Source organism: Lissotriton helveticus, chromosome 12, assembly GCF_964261635.1.
Source record: "Lissotriton helveticus chromosome 12, aLisHel1.1, whole genome shotgun sequence".
NCBI lineage: Eukaryota > Metazoa > Chordata > Amphibia > Caudata > Salamandridae > Lissotriton > Lissotriton helveticus.
Genome location: NC_136073.1, coordinates 148,220,502 through 148,241,998, shown reverse-complemented (window position 1 = coordinate 148,241,998; position 21,497 = coordinate 148,220,502). Strand labels below are relative to the sequence as shown.

The 21,497-nt window shown below is 44.0% G+C and overlaps 1 protein-coding gene across 1 annotated transcript in view; it reads right to left on the bottom strand.

The window, feature by feature from the left end:
- The window catches only part of CTC1 (CST telomere replication complex component 1), a 230,849-nt gene extending 210,077 nt beyond the window's left edge, over positions 1-20,772 (bottom strand). Inside the window, exons 1-5 of the mRNA XM_078671543.1 lie at positions 20,616-20,772; positions 13,677-13,864; positions 12,905-13,157; positions 11,153-11,391; positions 9,875-10,016 (exon numbers count right to left, since the gene is read on the bottom strand). Coding sequence (XP_078527669.1) covers positions 9,875-10,016; positions 11,153-11,391; positions 12,905-13,157; positions 13,677-13,864; positions 20,616-20,651 — 858 coding nt within the window. The 5' untranslated portion in view covers positions 20,652-20,772. The remainder of the gene's footprint in view (positions 1-9,874; positions 10,017-11,152; positions 11,392-12,904; positions 13,158-13,676; positions 13,865-20,615) is intronic.
- Positions 20,773-21,497: the final 725 nt, after the last annotated feature.

Below are 21,497 nucleotides of genomic sequence, written 5' to 3'. Positions count from 1 at the left end.
GTACGAGTACCACCTGCCACTTCTTTTCAGAAATAATTAATGGTCTAAGCATGTATTAGTGTTGGTCCCAGACCCAGGGCATCGACTAACTGGTGGTTCTGTCACCTCACACTTAAAATGCAAAGTACACGTCACATCCTCTGTTATTTTTATGCTTGAGCCCTTCCAGATTACCAATGTCAAATGATCAGGAGCCTTTGCAGACATGCATATTTAAATTTGTACACAACAGAGCCAGTTCCGCAAACAGAGTCTCTCACAAACTCTGCATGCTTGGTTTCAGTTATTTTGGAGTCTCCTTTATTAATTTTTACACTAACTTCTACTAGCCTAAGTTAATGTATAACGAAAATAAATATGAAGCTCCTTAAAAGGGTCTCTTTTTCTGTGGTAAACTTGATCACTGTTTCTACAGTTTAGCGAAGAGTAATGTTGGATCGCTCCCGGTCTGCTACCCAAGTCAATAGCAGAAGCAGGAAACAATATATTGTGGACTAAACATTTAGGTAACTAGTGCCTTAAGTGTAAGGGGCTCCAGTTGCAAGATCTTCTTGAACAAGTTACTTGCTTTTGGTAATGCTCTTTTTGGTGAATATTCTATCTAACTGCAGATTCCTCATCTTTAGAATATCCTCAGGAACCAGACTGGACCCAGAAGATTTTAACAACATGGCTACCATGTGCTAGGAGGTGCCACTGTGGGGCTCCATGTTGACTTTGCTCCATCCTGGAAGAGACGATGGAGGCATATATAAGTGCCACACCTGTACATCAACACAATTTCTTTTCAGAACTCTGTGTGCGCTGAATAATGAAGCAGATAGATTGGTACCTTTTTCAATGGGAAAAAGAGACAATTCACAAAAAGGGGAGGTGGGAGGGCAGTGATGAATCTGCGGTTAGACAGGGTACCTACCAGAACAAGCATTACAGAAGGTAAGTAACTTGTTCTTCTAATGAATATTTGTAACAGATGCCTCGCCTTCAGAATAAACACCAAAGCAGTATGTCCCCAGGTTGTGGGTATGTGGCATGGTTCATAACAAATGTCCTGCAAGACCAAATGGACGAAATGCCCTTCCCATTGGACCTGGCTGTCAAGACAGTAGTGCTTTATGAACATGTGTACTGAAGCCCACGTCTCGACCTGACAGATATCAAAAACAGGGACCCTGTGTGCCAATGCAGTGGTAGCTGCTTTGGTCCTTGTGGATTAGGCCCTCAATCCCACCTGAGGCTGTTTCTGTGCCCTGTTTTCCTCTCTTTGCTCCAGAGAACCCCACAAAGAGCTGATTGTCTTCCTAATGGTCCTAGGTGGGATTGATGTAAAAGCTTAAAGCTCCCTCTGAGTCCAGGCAATGGAGTCTCTCTTCCTCTTTCAAGGGGTGAGAGGGAGCAAAGAATGTCAGGACAGTAAAGGCGTGCTCAATGTGAAAAGGAGTCACAACCTTTGGCAAAAGTGCCACCTTGATCCTCAGCACCCCTTTGAGAAAAAGGTGATGTAAGGTGATTACACCAAGAGAGGCTAAAGCTCACTCGCTCAAAGAGCTGAAGTTATTGTGACCAGAAATAGTCTTCAGAGGCAGGTAACATAGTGGACAGCTGTACATTGGTTGGAATGACATGCACCAAACTGAGATCCCACTGCAGCATCACAAAAGGTTTTGGAGGAAAATAATGAGTCAAACTTTTTTGATTTGTACAGGGATGGTAAATCCGGTTAAAGTAAAAAGTAATAAAGGGGGGACAGAGAATCTTTAAGGGTGCCCAATGCAAGTTTTGCTTGGCCACGGGTAAAATGAACAGTAAGACATCTGACAGTTTGGCCTGCAATGGATTAATACTCAAGGTGCCATATCAGGCTACAAAATTGTCCCAGAGCCTGGCACAGACAGACTCTGTGGCTGGGAGCCAGAACGACGTCCAAACATTTGGGAGGAAGATCAAATGCAATCTTTTGCTGCCGCTCACTATCCACACATGGAGGTGCATAGTGTGCAGGTTTGGGTGCATTGCCCTGCCCTACTGCTGTGACAGGAGGTCCTCCCAAAGCTGCAACATAATCAGAGTTCAGATGCTCATGCCCAAAAGTGCCAGGTACCAGAGTCTCCTTGCCTGATCCGGAGCCACTAGGATGACTTGGACCTGGTCGTTCCAGATCTTCTTCAGAAATTAGGGCAAGAGGGGCAGCGGTGGAAATCCGTACAGAAGTCCTGAGTGCCAAGCGATCTGAATTGTGTCTCTGAGACTGCCTTTGTGGTAACTTCAGCGCATAACATTTTTGACATTGCACATTTTCAAAGGTGGCAAAGAGATCTAGCCAGAGTTCGTGGCATTGCTGGAAGATGCCTGGTGCTACCTCAGAGTGTAACCAGTCCTTAAAATGTGCCAGGCACCGATGCCTGAGCTCATTCATCCTGCTGTTTAAAGATCCTGCCAAGTTGTTCAAGGCAAGAGGGATTCCCTGCACTCCTGCCACCTCCAGCGATAAAGGGCCTCCTGGCACAGGAGTCAGGACTCCCCCCCCCCCCCCAACCCTGCTTGTTTGAGTACCACATCGCTGCGGTGGAGTATGTGAGAATCTGAACCAGTCTCCTTTTGAGTTATTGCAAAAAGGCTTTCAGCACCATGTAGGTTGCCGCAACTCCAACAGAGTCTCTGCCAAAGACTAGAGATATCCCAGATGACCTCTCCCAGATGCGGGGAGAGCCATCTGCCACCCATCCAATTACTATAGAGCCACCACGGCATGTCTTTTGCAGTTTACTCTGAAACCTGGATGTAATCCAACGGGTTTCCTTTGTGTTGGGCTCACTGAGATTTTAGGTTCTATTGCAGAGTCTCCATGTGCCATCTAGCATAGTTCACGAGCAGGATGTGGGATGCCACGAGGCACAGAAGCTTCAGAAAAATCTCATCGTGACCAAAACCAAGGCTGAAACATAGAGTCACAAACCAAATATCCTCGGCTCGTCGTAGTGGCTGGAAGGCCAGATCACCACCACACTAAGGACAGCTCAGTTGAAAGGAAGTCTCTGTAAAAGAGTCAGATGTGATTTCTGCACATTGATAGAGGAAGTCAGTGATGTCAGGCGGTTCGCCGTCATCTGGACGTCATTTATGACTGTCTGAGGCAAACCTGTCTTCAACATCCATTCGCTGAGGTAGGGGAAAACTGGAATCACCAACCTCCGAAGATGTGTTGTGACGACAGCTATCATTTTCGTAAACAATGAGGGGAGATGGTGAGGATGAAGGGGCGCACAGCAAACTGAAAATTCTTCGGGCCTCCTTGAACCACAAGTACCGCCTACAAGACTGTGGGACAGGTACATGAAAGCAGACATCCTGCAGGTCCAAAGCCACCATTCATTTACCTAGATCCCCAGGGGGGACAGTCCCCCCTGGACCTGTCAGGTCCCTGTGACTGGCTCCCTATCTGAGTTGGCATCCCTAAGACTACCCATATTGTTGTTTCCAACTTGCTTGTCATGGCTAACCCTAAAATGTCATTGCAGGAGATAACAATGATTTATTGTAATAAGTGAAAACACATTGATTTATTGTTTAGTCTACCCCAGTCGATGTTTTTCATTCAGGGGCCAATAGAAAGATAAAAATATAACCTATTTTTATAAATTGGTGTTGGATTCTTATTGTGTTATGTTTTCTGCTTATTTTACTATTTTGGTCCTTTTTAATGCTTTACACTTGTTCCTTTAATAAAGCCTGACAGCTCTGTGCTAGACTGGACTGTACTAAGGTTTTACAAACAAACTTAACTGGACCTAATACGGAATTGCGTTACTATTACAAAGTTAAGCTGCACAATCACGCTATATAACACATTTCTCACCAAGAGGTTTCGATCCAACGTAGGGACTGGGGAACCAAAAGCAGCCTAGCAATGCTCAAACCAGCCATGCTCCCTTCATCTGCATGTGTAATGTCTGTCTTTCCATCCATCCATTCTCTTTTTCTCCTTCCCTCTCCTCTCTCTTCTCCCTCTCTGGACACTTTCTCTTTACCTTCCATCTTGCCCCCTCTTTCTCTGGGTCTCTTGAAGTCCCACCACTCCTGCTGCAATTAACCTTGTGTCGCTGGGGAAAGTGACAAAGGCACCAGGAGTGTCACAGGGCTTTCAAAACCGAACTCCAAGGGCTCCAGCCAACCAGGGAGGGGCCTGGTTGAATAAAAGGCTTGTCCACTGTGACAAACATTCAGTAGAAAGAGTTCTAAGAGGAAAAATCACAACAGAGCATACTCTAGGGATGAAACCCATTCTATATATAAGGGTTAAGAGCTTTAAAAACAATGCCAAATTAAACAAGCATTGGAAATGCAATAGGTCTCGCATTAGAAAAGTTGGAGCTATTGGCTTTGTAAATGACACATTTTTTTTATGTGTTGGTCTTGAAAATAGCAAAATTAATAGCTTTGTCATTTACATTGCCAATACTTATAACTTTTGCAAATGTGACACCTATAGCATTTGTAATGCAACATGTTTTGTATGTACGTGACTTAGATGCATTCATATTACAAATACAAATGGCTTTTAATTTTTTTAAGTAATTAATACCTAAATAAAAGTTCTTGTAATTTATAATAGCAATAGCTTAAACTATTGTAAATAACTTTTGTGAAGAATATGTTCAGTGTATTTTATTGTGACGAAAATCCAAGAACAGAGGTGAAATATTAACTTATTTTTGTGACATTTGTAATAAAGCTTGAAACATTGAGAGAACATATTTGAACCAGTTGTTGAATGGTTGCACAGAGTGATGCTGTGAGGGTAATAGAGTGAGGGTCGATAGAGTGGTCGATAGATTGACAGAGTGAGGGTCGATAGATTGATAGACTGAGGGTCGATAGATTGATAGAGTGAGGGTCGATAGATTGGTCGATAGATTGATAGAGTGAGGGTCGATAGATTGATAGAGTGAGGGTCGATAGATTGATAGAGTGAGGGTCGATAGAGAGTGAGGGTCGATAGATTGGTCGATAGATTGATAGAGTGAGGGTCGATAGATTGATAGAGTGAGGGTCGATAGATTGATAGTGAGGGTCGATAGATTGATAGAGTGAGGGTCGATAGATTGATAGAGTGAGGGTCGATCGATAGAGAGAGTGAGGGTCGATCGATATAGAGAGTGAGGGTCGGTCGATAGAGAGAGTGAGGGTCGGTCGATAGAGAGAGTGAGGGTCGGTCGATAGAGAGAGTGAGGGTCGGTCGATAGAGAGAGTGAGGGGCGATCGAGAGAGTGAGGGGCGATAGAGAGAGTGAGGGGCGATAGAGAGTGTGAGGGGCGATAGAGAGTGTGAGGGGCGATAGAGAGAGTGAGGGGCGATAGAGAGAGTGAGGGGCGATAGAGAGAGTGAGGGGCGATAGAGAGAGTGAGGGGCGATAGAGAGAGTGAGGGCGATAGAGAGAGTGAGGGCGATAGAGAGAGTGAGGGCGATAGAGTGTGTGGGTGTGGGGTTGTTTGTGTGGTTGTGTGTGTGGGGGAGGTGTGTGGGGGGTTGTGCCTGGGGGGGTTGTGCGTGGGGGGGTTGTGTATGTGTGGGGTGTGTGTGTGTGGGGTGTGGGGGGGGTGTGGGGTGGGGGTGTGTGTGTGGTGTGTCTGTGGGGGGGGTTGTGTGTGCGGGTTATGTATGTGTGGGGTGTGTGTGGGGTGTGGGGTGTGGGGGGGTGGGGGTGTGGGGGTGTGGTGTGTCTGTGGGGGGGGTTGTGTGTGTGGAGTTGTGTGTGTAGGAGGGGTTGTGTGTGTGGGGGGGAGGGTTGTGTGTGTGGGGTTGGATTATCATTTAACTTGCAACCGAGCAGCTTCTGTTCACAAGCTTGAAAGCAGCAGTTACATAAATCGGGAGCTGCAGCATGCCTATGGCTTGCCAGTGCATGTTGCAAGTGAAACTAAGCATAATGTGTCCCGTCGCACCTTCTTGTTTCAGAATACAGCAGTGCACGATGTAATAATTAATGCTGCTGTCTGAAAAATCATCCATCTAACATAGAATGTGTGACAATAGATAGGTATAAAAAACTTTCATAAATAGATTATTGATTTGAACAAAAGATACAAACTGTAAGTTATATGTTAGAACTACACAGCACTGTAATAAGACCGCTGGAGAGTCTCCTTGCCTGCTGTGTACATGGTTACAACCTGCAGTCCAAAGATCAGGGAAGTGGAGGAGCAAAAACGAGAGAGAAGGAATGGAAGAAGGAATGGCAGATGGAGCTCAAGTGGGAGAATGAGTTACAGAAGAGACAGCGAGAGGAGAGGGATTAAAGGGGAGAGAGTAAAAGAAGGGGATATAAATAGAAAGAGAAAGGGGGAGGAGAGAGAATATAGGGGGAAAAAGAGAGATAGAGGAGAGAGAATGAAGGAGAGCGAGAGAAAGAGAGATAGAAAAAGAGAGGGGGCAAAGCTAAAACAATGCCAACATTTTTTTTCAGGGACATCATATGTAGGAAATAAAGAACCCAAACGCACACATTTGGGAACCCCGAATATTCCTAAATACTGCCATGTAAAATGCAGCTCTGCATGTCAGCGCCTACTGACGGATCACGCGCCTGTAAAAGCTCACAGAGGGGGTGAATAGGCGCCACAGAGAGAAATTAAACGAAAGGACGCAAACAGATAACCCAGGCTTTTGATAGAGGGGGGCAAAGCTAAAACAATGCGCCTATTGCCTGTCTTTGTGAGATGCGCCGTCTGTTGTTCCTGTCTGTGAGATGCGCCCCCTGTTCCTGTCTGTGTGAGATGCGCCCCCTGTTCCTGTCTATGTGAGAACGAAGTGGGCATCTCCAAGTTTGCACACTGAAAGTATTCAGAACTGAAGCGCTTTGCAATTTCTAGCTCTAAAGGTGGGGAAGGAGGGCACAGTGAGGTTTTGCGAGCTGTGGGGATGCCACAACTCCTAATCAGCAAAATACATTTTTGTAGGCACATGAGGTGCCACTGGAGATTAGAGAACAGTGAGGGAGGTTTAAAAAGGGAGCAAAAGAAGGTCCAACTATTGGTACTCACTGCTCCGATCTCTTGGCCCTACTCTCGGTTTGAGAAGGAAAGGGCTTTTACAGGTTATATTGTAAGAAAACAATTGCTAGGTTCCATTTTTCCTGTTAGCACCACCTAAAACAAAATCGAAAGTGGTGCGAAAATGTGGTGCAATGGCCAGAGCTGCCGACCTGGCAGCTTGGGAACGAGGCTCGACGTCAGTTCAACATAGCAGCTGAAATCAGTGGCTAATTTGCTTGTATGAGATAAGCTCTTTGACTCAACCCATAATCGAAATGTCTGCCTGTTGCCTGTTCCACTCATCTGCAGCAAGCCAGCGTTGTTTTAGGGGCCAAAGCAGAGGAGTCTCGTATGCAACTACGAGACTAGATGGCTTGAATTGACAGTTCCCGCCTTGCTGGTATTCATGCAGTGGGGAGGAGGGGAGGAGGGGAGGTGGGGAGGAGCAGTTTAAAAGATATACCACGATACTCCGAGAAAAAAAAACACCCAAGCCACATGAAGGGCGCCGCGTAGATGGGGGAGGGAGGGGAAACAAATGAGGAAGCGTAATATATGTAAATGATTAAAAAAACAAGTTGATTGAGCCGCGGCAACGCAACTCGTGGCTACCATTATTCAGTATGTAACCGGATTTCTTTATTTAAGATAGAGCCTGCCTTGCGGTCGTCGGTGTAGCGGGAGGGGAGGGCGGAACTGAGTGTACTTTAACGATGTGATGTGATGCTTCCGGTAAAAAAAAACAAGCGGTGACACCAACTAAGGAGAAAGTAAGCAACATATTTCTGTCCTTCATCTTTTTTAAACTGTGTTGAAAAACTGCAGCTTATAGTCACTGAAGGGCAGGGGTTAGTAGAAGCACTTTTCACTTGAAAAACGTATCATAGGGTAATGCAATCGGGCATTCTTTCCTAGAAATACATATGAACAAAAATTTCAGCATGGAAACGTTGAGAAGACGTGGACTAACGGATAGAGCTGCCGACCTTTGAATGGGGGGGGGGGGGTCGCATTCGAGTCGTGGCTTTATCTCAACGTCCCGCAATCCTAAACAAATCAGTTAATCTCTATGCCTAAAACAAGGGGGCAGGGAGAGAACAGACGAGTGGAGGGAGGGAAGGGGTGTGCGGTGAGAGAAAGGGGAGAGCGGATAACTCAGAGGTAAGGGACAGAGAGAAGTAGAGAACGGAAAAAATATATAAAGGGGAGAAAGAAAGGAGTGAGACATATAGTGAAGAGAGTGAGGCGGGGGAAAGGAGGAAACACGGGGAATCGAGAGGGAAAGAAGAGATGGCAAGGCAGAGGGAAGGGGAGAGAAAGAGGTGAAGTAAGAGGGATAGGGAGAGACAAAAGGAAGACAGACTGCAACAAACAAGACGGAGGGCATTAATGTGGGGAGGGGGGAGGAGAAGTGCGACACGGCCGCAGCAGGGGGCGGAGCGGGGAGAGCGGCGAGGAGGGAGAGACACGGCTGAGTGTGAAGCAGCAGGGGCCTTTGAAGTGAAGCTAAGCTTCACTTCAAAGGAGTGGGAGGAGTGCTGCTGGGGAACAGATGGCGATTTGATGATGTGCACGCGCATTTTAGGTCAATGCGCTTGCGCATTGACCTAAAAGCGCACGGGCACAGCATCAAATCGCCAGTCTAGGCAAACCTTGGGTAAACCTTGTTTAAGCGCCTATAGTCTGGCTCAATGCGCATGCGCATTGAGAGGCGAGACCTAAAAATGATGGGCCTTTGATACAGCAGTAAAGCACTTAAAAAAAGGAAAAAGGTAACAAGTCATCAACCAGCTGGGCACATACTTCCCTGTTACCGAGTACACAATACACACATTTTTATTCGCTTTTATTGCAAATAAGAGCTACTCCAATGTAAAGTTATGCTGTCCCTTTTAAAGTCCTCCCCAGAGAGTATTCCTAAAGGGCTTGATAGTAGTTCAGGCATAGTTGCCACAAATCCTTACCTAGATGATTGGATCAAAAACATTCACGTCTCTGAAAGAGACGTTCTCGCTAACAGATGTACTAGGGCTTATGGAAACTGTCATCACTAGAGTGTCTTACCTAGGAGCAACATGGAACACAAATCTGAAAAGAGGGCCAACTCAAAGTTTGCAACAGGTTCAACACTGACAAGGAGGACAGAGATGGCTTCAGTGGGTGCTATGGCTTCCTATTTTTCTCTAATACATGAGGCTTCGCATGAAATTCCTAAAGAATGCTTGTATAACCAATATCTATTCTTGTGTTCCTCCAACTTATTTATTTATATTGCAGAAACAGTGAAACTAAATTGTCACTAATCCTGAGTCCCATCAGATGTAATTCTTAGACTAGACCGTGGTAGCATACAGCTCTTTGCAAGAGGGGGTGAACTCATTTGGACGCCACTCTTGTGCAGGACTTCCAGTCCAACAAGGTTACTCAGAGCACTCAATCTCTTTCCAAAGTTCTTTATTTCCATGGTGACAGGAAAGTGTCCTTCAAGATAATACAACCACCCTTTACAACATTAAGATTGAGACACTTATCAAGAAAAGTCAATTTGTTTGCATTAGGCAGATTTTGTGATCAATGATGCATCTAAAAGCTGTACAAAACAAGTACACCATGCTACAGGTCTTATTATGAGCGTTGTAGAATCTTTCATGAACACCAAATCAAGTTATGTGTTCCCTATCAATACCGATATCTCAGGGGCACACGTTATAAACCACAAAACAATGGCAGAGTAAGTAAATGGAACATGTAAAAAAGAACAGAACATGCAGATAATATTCTGAAGTACTGCGTATCAGAACATATACATAAATAACAACTGGAGAGCAGAGCAGCTTTCTTACCTGCACCAGAACAGGGAGGGAGACATCAGAAGAGAAGTCCTTCAGGAATAGGAAGAACATGGCACGATCCCGGATCTTCAGTATGGAGCTGACTCTGCACAGCTCTCCGACTAGTGTAAACAATGTCTTCCCACTCAAAGACCTGCAAGAGGACAGTCACATTACTTTACTGTCCAGGGGCTGCTTTAGGGATATTATGCACTGTCCCACTCTGAGCTGCAGCCTGCACTTAAGTTTGTGCACCTGGTACAGACTGGGACAGTGTGCCATATGTAAATGTGTGTAAATGTAGTATACTTGTAAAGCGCACAGCTGCCCCAGCAACGGGGCGTCCCGGCGCTGTATAACTCTGGGGAACCCGTCCTGGCTTTCCCTGTGGGATGGTCCCTGCTGGGAGTCCCCAAGGTGGAGCCAGGCATCCCCGGAATTGGTGGGGCCGTTGTGGAGATTAGGCAAGCTAATGCCCAGAGTTGCCGAGTGGAACCCCTGATTAGAGTAAGCACTGAAGCGAGAATTATCAAGTCCGCTGACCACGGTCCACAACCCTGCCGCGTCGGGAATTGAACCCTGGTCCCGGGCTGACTTCTGCTCTCAGACCTGCCGCCTCTAACCAGTGAGCCACACTACTATATCACAGCAAACCTTTCCACTGCAGGTGTAAACCAGTCACAGGTCTGCCTTTTAATGTGCAGGTGGCAGCCTGGGATTGGTTTGAAGGGGGGAGGGGCAGAGATCCCCCTGTAGTGGTGCAATGAGTGATTGCCCACACCTGCAGAGGGTGCCTGGGGGTTCTCCGGGACCCTCTTTCCCCCCTTCCAAGGGCCACCATTGGGGAGGGGGCTCACTGACTGTAATATGGCATGGATACAGAGGCAAAGGATCTGTTGCACGGAGGCACACCCTCATATAAATGTGGAAATGCCAGACTGAGTTCGTACCAGTGCCCATTTGTATAAAGAAGGGGTCATATATGCAGCTCAGCCTCTTCTATAATGCAAAAGAGTCTTGGGGCAAAAAAGCAGGTGAAAACTCGCACAGCGCCCCTCGGACACTTTCGCTAATATGTCCCCTGGAGTGCACACGGCTCTTCATCAATACTTCAATTTTTTTCATTTTTGTATATCTTTAAAAATGGAGAAGATTTTCAAAAAACAGGAGTCCAGAAGCCTACTACAATAAAGATTGCATTACAAGTCTTTCTTAGCTTTTTCTAACTTGAAAAGAATCCTGAAAGGACTTAAATGCTGTCCTGTTCTAATGAGACTGCTGCATACTCACCTGTTTTGCAGAAGCCGGGTGGCTGATTGCACAGATATGGCAGTGGTTGTCTCAGGTTCCCCAAGCACCTTTCCTTCCAGCTGAAGTGTCACAGGCAGTGTTGGTGGTATCACGTGAACGGGAGCGGCATAGATTTCAAGGTACCCTCCTGGACGAGCATGAGTGTACTGGGACGGGATGTAAGCCCAGTTGGTGAACAGAAACAGATGCCCCAGCCTTTCAAGGGAAAACTCCAGCATCTATAGAGATATATAGCATCATTCAGAAACTGCTAAACCCCAACCCCAAGGATAAACACACCTGCCCAAGAAAGACCTCTAGACTCACGTATGCGCTACCACTATAAGCCAACAACAGGCTCAAGAAAATGGGCACACATTTTCTGAAAAAAAAGCAGCAGAGCATTTTCACCCACTTCACCATAAGTGAACAGCTAACAGTCCATGGGCACACCCACTCCATAAATAAACACCAACAGGAGTACACCAACACTTCTAACAAAAAGCCTTGAATCCACGGTTACATCTCATAGACCACAGGCTAGATCTAAGGCTGTACGGGTAGTTCGCTCCATAAACATCAAAGTCCTTGGATTGCTAAAAGTGGCATGTCGCTTGAGAAGGTGCCAAAAACTGACCGATAGTCCGCATTGTGAATATGTACTCTGCCAAATAAATAGTAGTGTGGAAACTAATCTAACAATGTTGAAGTATTAGAACAGCACATCATTAGCACAGAATTCCATAAACAAAGAAATACCCCACATATATATGCCCATATGTGAAATACCACCATAAAAAACCAAGGTGCGCGAACAGGGTGCAGTAATAGGCCAGTGCATGTTATATTGCCTCCACATTCAGGACAAATCTTAGTCAATGAACCGTCCCTAGAGGACGAAGCACTGCACATCACATACATCATCAGACAACAGGGTACAGGCCAAAACTTCTAAAAGGAGAGACTATGGTGTATAAACGCCATTATATGACGGGGCCTGCAATGTAACAGATGGCAGAGAATTATTTATAAACAAGATGTAGAGGGCAGGCATTGGAGCATCACCTGACAGAACAGATATATCCACAACTAAAAGTATTCACTGAAAAAAACTCTACTATATGGTACGCTATAGTTCCGATGAAAAACCTCTTGGTTGTGGGTATGCTCACCAAGTCTACGTTAAAATTCCTCATACACATGATCCTCTCCATTATAGTTCAACTGTGGGTAACTTATGATTCCACTGGTGATGACTATTGGCTAAATTCAAAGATATTTAATTATAATCACTACATCACATAAGATACCTTTCGATAGACATTTTTTAGAGCATGGGCTGTGGTATAAAACTAAGTTACGTATAGCTATAGAACCCTGTATGCAAACTAATATGGTACTTAATATGGCGGCAGCAGGCCACGTTTGAAATTAATCATTCAGCCTGTTTTCGTATCGCAGTCATCAGCTGTTACGGAGAATACTACAGGAGAGAGATGTAGCAGTACACAAGACATCATGCACAACTCTGTTCCAGAAATTGTTTTACCTTCAGACAACCTAATAAATAATTTGTTTTCCCTTTGCTGACTACTTCTGTGGCTTGGCATGGAAAACAGGGACTGCGATAAAGGCCTAAATCAGCAGAAAACCTGGAAAGGGTGATGTTACAAACAACTGGACATATAACCTACTAGGTCAACAGTAAGCTCTCCCCTATCACCACTCCAGTGTAGTAGATTCTCCTTTTACCTCACACGCCACCACTCCAGTCCTGTCCCGGACATAGAGGCTTCCATCAAAGGCAGACTTGCAGCCAGGCTGAACTTGCCCTTCATTTGTTAAATAACCCATAAGAATCAGGTGAGCCCGGGGCAGCTCCTTTTGACCCGGTACTGCCTTCCTCCCCTCATGGGCCCATTGTTCGTATCGGCTGGTGCTCCAGTTCAAGTGGCTGCAGACCGGCGTGCTCTGCTGGGAGCGGAGGTCCGCCAGCGTCAGGAAACTAAAACAAAGTAACAAAACAAGTTAAGGAGAAAGAGTTTTCCAGGGTACACATTTTTTCCACCACATATCCATCAAAAGTTTAAATGAGCTTATGCAATTGGCTCATGGTGAAGCTTATGTAATTGGCACATTGCCCTGTTTGGCTAATATACTTAGGTAATATTTCACCACCATTTGGGACTTTGGAGGATTTCACATAACCTTATCTTATGCTATTTGCCGACTGTACGCAATACACAACAATCAACCAATAAAAAATAAGGAGAATATATTGTGAGGTTTATAAATGTGTTTCTGCCACAATGTGTGGTGACTCCGATTTATACTTTTTTTTTTTTTAAAGGCCCTCTTAGCACGGGGGAGGTCATGGCGTGCAAAGAATTGCTGACAGATTGCAAGTTTACAACTCAGTAAAGGGTGGGACTTAAGACAAGTGATTTGCGTCATTACTCCCACCTAACCTTCCCACACAGTGAACTATTGTTAGAAAGGCGTGACAGATGACTGGTTGTGTTACCTGTAGCTGAGAGGCAAGTGGGCCCGTTCTGGCTCCGTGCTACCAGTGTTGGAGTGAAGGACATTCTTTATGCTTTGGATTACTGCCGCTTGTAGAGTTTCACAGCTTTGCACAGACTGGGACAACTCACTTTCCAAAAGCAGAGCATGTTCAGTATAATGACGCGAGGCCAACAGCCAGTTCTCTTCCTGTAAGAAAATAGAGGAAACCAGAATGTGGCTTATCAATTAGGGCCTGCAAAAACTCAAAGCATGCCTGCCCCTGTGTCCAGCCTCCCGCCACAACACATAACATGGCCGCCCACAAGGCCAACAGCTACAAGTCTTCACGGTAAGTAGAGCTAGCACGGTGTTAACTGGCCATTAACATAAGACAATTGCCTGACGGTCAGCAGCATCAGACCCTTCGGGGATAGTCACCTATTTTGTTTGCAGTAAAATTATATGGGCGGGAAAAAGTAGGCTGAAACAAATCACGTCAAAACTGTGGTCTACTGGAAAAATAAAATGAAAAAAGTAGCTCTAAAAAAAAAACGTCAAAGTATCTTGTGCCTTATAGGGCAAAGGTAAATGTACTGGGGGCAAAGGTAAATGTACTGGGAGCAAAGGCAAGGAGGCATTCTCATGCTCGAGAAGAGCATTTACAGCGAGGTGGGGAAGGGGGCAGGAGATTAGTAAGGGGTTGTTAGGGCTCAGGGATTGGTAGCGTTAAGAAGTAGTTGGGGGCTTTTAGGGTTCAGGCAAGGGTATCAATGGGGGTAGTCATTTGTTTACGGATCAGGAAAGGGTAGCATTATGGGATAATTCAGGGTTTTCAGGGTTCAGGTAGGGGTAGCATAACAAGGCAGCAAAGGTTTTCAGAGGTCATGGAAATGCAGTGCTATGGGGTAGAGTTTTTTTTTTAGGGTTCACAGAAGTGTAGCAAGAAGAGGAAATAATGTTTTTTTAGGTTCCGGCAACAGTGGCCTTAATGGGCAGTAAGGTTTTTTTGTGTTCAGGGAAGGGTAGCATCAAGGGCTAGGTCAAAGAGTTTAGGGTCCATGGATGGGTAGCGTTAACAGGTGGTAAGGGTTTTAGGGTTTAAGGAAGGTGGCAACAAGGGTTAAGGTGTTTATGTACAGATAAAGGTATCGGTGAGGGATAGTAAGGGGCTTTTAATGTTCTGGAAAGGAGAGTGTTTAGGGGGAGTAAAAAATTTTTAGAGTTCAGAGAAAGTAGCGTTAAGAGATAGTAAGGCGTTGATAGGGTTCAGGGATTGGTAACATCAAAAGGCAAGTAGAGGCTTTTAGGGTTAAGGGGAGGGTAGCATTAGGGGATAGTTCTGGGTTTAAAGGGTTCATGAGTGAAAAGCATTAAGGGGTACAAATGAGTAATTGGTGTATAGTTACCTAAATTAAAGAATGCATGTAAAAGACGACTTTTAAAATTCTAAATTTTGGGGAATTGTCATAGGTAGACGTTAGGGTAGTGGACATTTTAGAAAAGGACTTTATTACATTAAAAAAACGAATACAGTGCTACAGATTTCACAAGGATTTCCTTATTTTTATGGGGGCCCATTCATAATCTCTCAATTTCTGTCCCCTTGGACTTACCAAAGCCCCCAGTATCAGTAACTCTTCTAACCAATGGAGAGCAGGTTTGGAATACCAGTCTGCTTTACAAGTGTCTCGGAATTGTGCCCTTGAGTCTTGCCTACTCATTTAAAATATATATTTTTTTATTTGTGATACCATCACCCTAAGCCTAGCTCGTGTGGTAAGGAAAAATTCAAAGCTATAGTGTGCTGACCCATAAAATGTATTTTATATTAAATATTGTGTCTGGCCAAAAGACAGCATATATGTTTGTTTCTGCAACTTCTTGTACAGATCAGTTATCAATTACACAAACATTGTGTTGAGCTAGTGGTGAGAGGTACCTTGTGATACTGATGTCCATTGAATGAAAAGATGCCATCTTATCCAAAAGTAATCAAGACGTTTATTTAGAAAGCCTCATGGTAATTTACAATGAGACATAAAATGAAATCTGGCTCAAACTATATGGACATCAGCAAATAAGGCAGGTTTAGGGAGAAGACTCAAAATCAGCATGCACTACATGTTTTGGCATAAACTCCAGAAACGTGGCTCCATTGTTAAGGCATAAAGCTGCATCAGTGAAGGACAACAGTGTAATTCGCAGCACCTAGGATCAATTATTAGGAAGAGCTTGCCATCATGGTCTTCAGCCAGTGAAGGAGGATACCATATCTGGGGATATCTCGATGTCAAACACTTCTAATTTCTACAGCTTCAATGATGCCTGGGAGACAGCCTTCAGTTACTGGACAAGTATATACGGAAAACTGGCTTACCGTGGATGAGGCAAACGAGGAGACTGAATGAAGTCCATCAAATAAGAGCCCTTAATCTAATGGGGAGTTTGAATCGATGTATTCAAGTTGTACCTTGAGACCTGGGCCATCCTATTGCCCAGGAATCCTAAATGCATCCTGTCAATCCTTAACACTCCAAAAGATGTGGTCTTCTTCAGGTATAATTCCAATTATGAAAAAATGTGGCATCAGAGGCAAACCACCTTGCTATCATCCAATATTACTTCTGAACTCATGCTGTGGGGAACATGCTATTGGGCAGGTGTCAAGACTGGGTCAAGATGGAAGGGATCTTCTCTGATGTGCTGCAAGGATTCAGAGCAGGCTTTGAGACAAGGCAACTATCTATATCTCTACTTGCTTGCAAGTAAATATGTGACCATCAAGAGTGGCACCATTCTTTTAGTTTTCATGTATCTGTTCTCCACTTGCGACATGGAGGATAGACCCAAACTGTTGGAGTGGACAGAGATTATGTGGCACTGGTGTTTACAGTCTGCACTAAGGGGCCGATTATGATTGCGGTTTTTCCGCATCCTCCGGGCCGGCGGAAGCCACCGCCGGCCCGAAGGATGCGGAAAAACCGCTGCGGAGCCTCCAAAGACCCACCGCTATATTAGGATGGCTGGTGGGTCTGGAATTCCGTCCGCCGCTATTCCGCCGCGATCGCATTACAACCGCGGTGGAATAGCCCTAATATGGTGGCGGTGTCTAACAGACAACGCCAGCCATATTAGGATGGTGGGAAAGACATGCTTTTCCGCGGCGGGTTTTCCGCCGTGGAAAAGCATACGGACTTTCACTTCGGGGGCCCGTTGCGGGCCCCCTGGGTGAAGGGGGGGTGGCGGTGCACATGGGGGTACCTATGGTACCCCCCTGCATTTGCGTGCACAAGGCAGCAGGGACTGCACGGTGCCTGCCGCTTTGTGCATGTAAATGCGATGCATGCATTTATAACCTTGCGGCGGGTGCAGCTTGAAGCTGCACCCGCTGCAATTTTAAAGATAGAGGATGTGACCGTCACCCTGGCGGTCACATCCTAATCTGCTCGGAGGGAACGCCGCAGCCCCTGCGGACGTTCCCTCCTCCTCAGGGGTCGCGGACGGACTCAAGTCCGTCCGCGATACTAATCGGGCCCCATGTTAGCAGAAAGAATTAATTAACCAAAATTTGGAATGTCCCACTTAATTTACACTGGAGAAAGGAGAAAAGCAAGAGTGAATTTTTGCACCCTTCCTTTACCCTCCTTATATCAATTAACAGGACGCTGAATTAAGGCCAGTAGATGTTGCCTCTGCTACTTTAAGTCAATTGTGCAGTTCTCATTTCCAAAATGTTGACTGGCCTTCAGTGTCTAGTCACTACAATCATTATATATATGGAATCACAATACCTTAAAACACAGCTGTGTAAATTGAAGATGTCAATGGACTACCCAGCTTGCAAAACAAAGCCATGATGGGTCAATATGTAGCACTTGGAAAGTGTCAATCATTTTATCTATCTAGAGGTGACATTAGAACTTTAAACTCAACTGGGTACAGATAATGGAATCTCTAATGGAGAAGACTGCAGAGGTAAATGGAAAATTCTCTACTTTTGCCAGAAACACTGGGAATCAACACATTACATCCATGTTTAAGACATGTAATCCCAAAAGTGTTCTGTTACTTTTTGGGTAGGAATACTAGAGTATGTAGCCCATGCCAGATCTAGAGATCGCATTTCTAAAGAGAATTCTGGGTATTTTGACCTGATATATCCAATTAGGTGTGTCACAAAACGGTTGGCTTACAATACTTGGAAATACGGATCACATGGCCCAGTAGCACTAAGAATGTTGTTGTGGTCAAACTCCATATGCTATTCTCACTACATTTTAACATATTTATTGTCCGCTTTTAATGTATGCATTATATGCAGAAAATGAGGTGGGGGTTTGGGCTGCATTGTTATCATAAAGTATCCTTTAAACCTAACTGGCGAAGAAGAAAAAAACATATTTTTTTTCAGTATTTTCAGATTGCGCACTCTAATACAGAAAGCGGTGAGTTGGAGAAATCCTCAATGAGGTGTAAACTGTAGAAACCCCTTCAGGTATGGAACAATATTTGAACTAGGTCTTAAGTGATTTCAAACACAGCTTCTTAATACAGTTTAGGGGACATATTCCTGTTGCCGACACCCAGGTCCCATTGTTAAAACCAAGAACATATGTTTTCATGCTGATTTTGCGCATAGGCCAAGTAGGACCAATTCCTTGCAGCACAAACCCTTTGGCTGCCAGTTTACCATACCGCAGTATGAAACTGCGAAAAAGAATAGTCGGCATTAACGCAAGGTTTGTATGCATAAGTATAATTTGCTCAAACGTGTATATACAATTCTTAAGGCTAAGTCTTTATTATTAGGGTGGCTCTCTAAGGAAGTTCAATGAGATGCGAGTACATCTTGCATTAATGAAAGTGGTTCAGGTATATAAACGTGCACACTAGGTTACCACTTGACCATTATTTATTTGTGTCATCTGTTATTTCGAATGAATATCTATCTGTAGCCAACACTTTAAGTGAGGACGTTGGTCCTTAATTTGAATGTTGTTGGCTGACAGTTAATGGGGTGCTACATTGCAGCTAGCATTCCAAAAATAGTATGGTGGTTGTGGCCCAATGGTTACGATCTAAAACTCTCACTCTAAAGATAAAGGGTTTGGATGCAGCTGTCACCATGATCGTGTGTCTACTTAAAGGTCTATCCCACTACAAGTCAATATTGTTAAGGTTAATTCGATAAATAATAATTTTCAAACTGTATCAACATTTTTTTAAATGTTATGTGTAAATGCGAGAATAGTAGGATTAGGTAGTAATAACTAATTTGTACTGATAAACAGATATTTTGATTGGAACTCTGTCTGGAAGCATTATATTTTAATATATGCCAGGCCACAATGACCAAAACTACTTTTGTATCTCTCTGTCACTGACTACTGTACCAAATGTTTTCATCTGCAAAAGAATCCACATTTTTTTTATGTTAACGCTTGCTACAGAATTTAAATGTTGCAGTTAGTACATTTTTTAAAACAACTGTGAGTACGTTTAACAGATTAACATGCATTTGTCAACACATTGAATCTGTGGTCTGTATTTGAAAACAATTGTTCATAGTGTGCATTATAATGTATTATAAACAAGAGGTTTCATATTCTAGATACATATTTGCGCTCTCTTGAGAATAGTTCAATGTGCTCTTTATGCAAGGTATTTTGGACTTTATTTTCTGACAGAGGAATCGCATTTTATTACTGGATGTTCTAAAACTTCATTTTGAAAAGATATTGATCTTAACTCTTAATTTGGGGTATGTATTTAAGGAGGTAGCAAAGCAGAGCATAGAACCAGTGCTTGGGACATGGATAAAGCAGGGCTTTGTAGCTGGATGAATTTTTGCACAACCGTGAAAAGTACCAGTGGACTATTCACCGTCTCTTTTATTCTTTTGAATAATATGGTTATTTTTGCTTTTAACATTGCTTGGTAGTGTTCTGTGCATAGGTGTTTGATCAAAAGAAGCGAGTCGAACGTATTCTCTTTGCGCTCAGTTGTTTCAGGTTGCAACAACTAGTTTTGAGAGGTTTCAATAGGCGGTCAGTAAACCAGGAGTTCGAGCGAGGTGTATTTTTTATTTTTTTCCCCATAGCTTGTTTTATGGTCCTGTAAAGGCAGAGAAGATGCGGTCTGGAAAAATGTGGGACATAATGACATTTAGCATGGTCTTGAAGACGCTGGACAGGAGATTTGTGTTGGTTCCGAAAAAAGCGAGGGAGTGGAGATAGTTTTGCTAGTAGGGCATGAAGTGGACAGGGCACGATTAAGGGAATGATGGAGTGGTCTGGCCTTTGAATAAATTGGAGCGTAATGGGTGTTATTTGCAGACCATACTGAAGTGCACTGTTTATGTGTAAGCCTTTGTTAGGCGACAGTAGCGGTGCAGTATTTTCAATGGTAAGCTCGCATATTTATCTATGAATGCTTCTGAAGTGTGTATTGTGCTCTTACAGCAAAATGTTAAAGACCTTTAGTAAAGATTAATTTAATCCACTGGTGCGGCATAATTTCAGTTTGCCTTGGAGATAAGTAACGTAAAAATAAAAACAAAGCGGGTGGTATTGCTACGTAATTGGATTGTGGGCAAAAGTAAAGCCACAACAGTACACATTTAAACATTTAATTTATCTAGCATGAGTAGTACACACTTTGTTACTGCTTGTTTACCGACTAAATAGCATTTATTGTCCCTAAAAACAACGATCACGCATTTTTCTTTTCTACTTCCGGGTTACGGGAAACAGAGAAACACAAGCGATTCTAAACTTTATTTGTAGCCGTCGTCGTCACTTCCGGAAACACAGACCGTAAAAAAGAGCATGGCAGTAAAGCTGGGGAACCAACTGTACCTTCCCGCCCTCACCTGTGAATGTGTCTGACGCCCAGCCCGGGAGTGGTCAACTCTGAGGACATTCCGATTCCAGTAGTTGGTGCTCTTCCCATCACTTACCGCACTATTGAGAACAGTTGCCCTCTCCTCTGCCATTATGTGCAAGAGCCTTTGACTGCATCGCCATTCCAAACGGGTCTCCCACCATCTACGTCAGAACCAGACACACACAGACAGTGCGCCGAACTAGCAACATGGCGCTGCACCGAGAGCGGCAGGAGTGCGGAAATAAAGGAAAGACTAAAAAGGACAGGCTCAAATGGGCGCGAAATAAAGGCAACCACGTGTTTTTACTGCAGTCTTCTAATATAATCGGAAATTAATAATACCAGGAGGTTCTAAAATGTGACAGGATCATACATGACAATACACCCGAATAAGGAGGGAGGCTCCCGATTTTTGAAACCCAAATGGGTTTATACCAGCAGTCTCCTTGAAATTGCCTCTGGTTGATAGAAGTCAACGAGGACAATACGTTCCCGTTCCGTTCCTGTTCTAAAATGTTGGTATATATGAAGGAACATTTAGTAATCAGTCTGGTTGCTTCTTTGCCTTCTATGCTGCCTCACCTCATATAATGCAAAGCATCATTTGGCTTCAGCGTCAAACATGAAAGCTGAAAGTGTTTGGTTTTATATTTTGCATATAAAATGCTGGTATTTGAATGTATATTGAATACAATCTTTTAGGTTCCCCCTCTGCCCCCCTCACCATATTTAGGCAAATATTTCTACATATCTCAGGTTAACTCTTCTACAGATTTGGACTGCCTCCTCTATTATACACTATATATATATATATATATATATATATATTAAGCACAATATAAATACTATATATATATATATATATATATTGTAATATTATTTATATAGTGCTTACTACCCCTGACGTGGCATTGAAGTCAACAGTGTAACAACACCTGATTGGGCCCCACTGCAA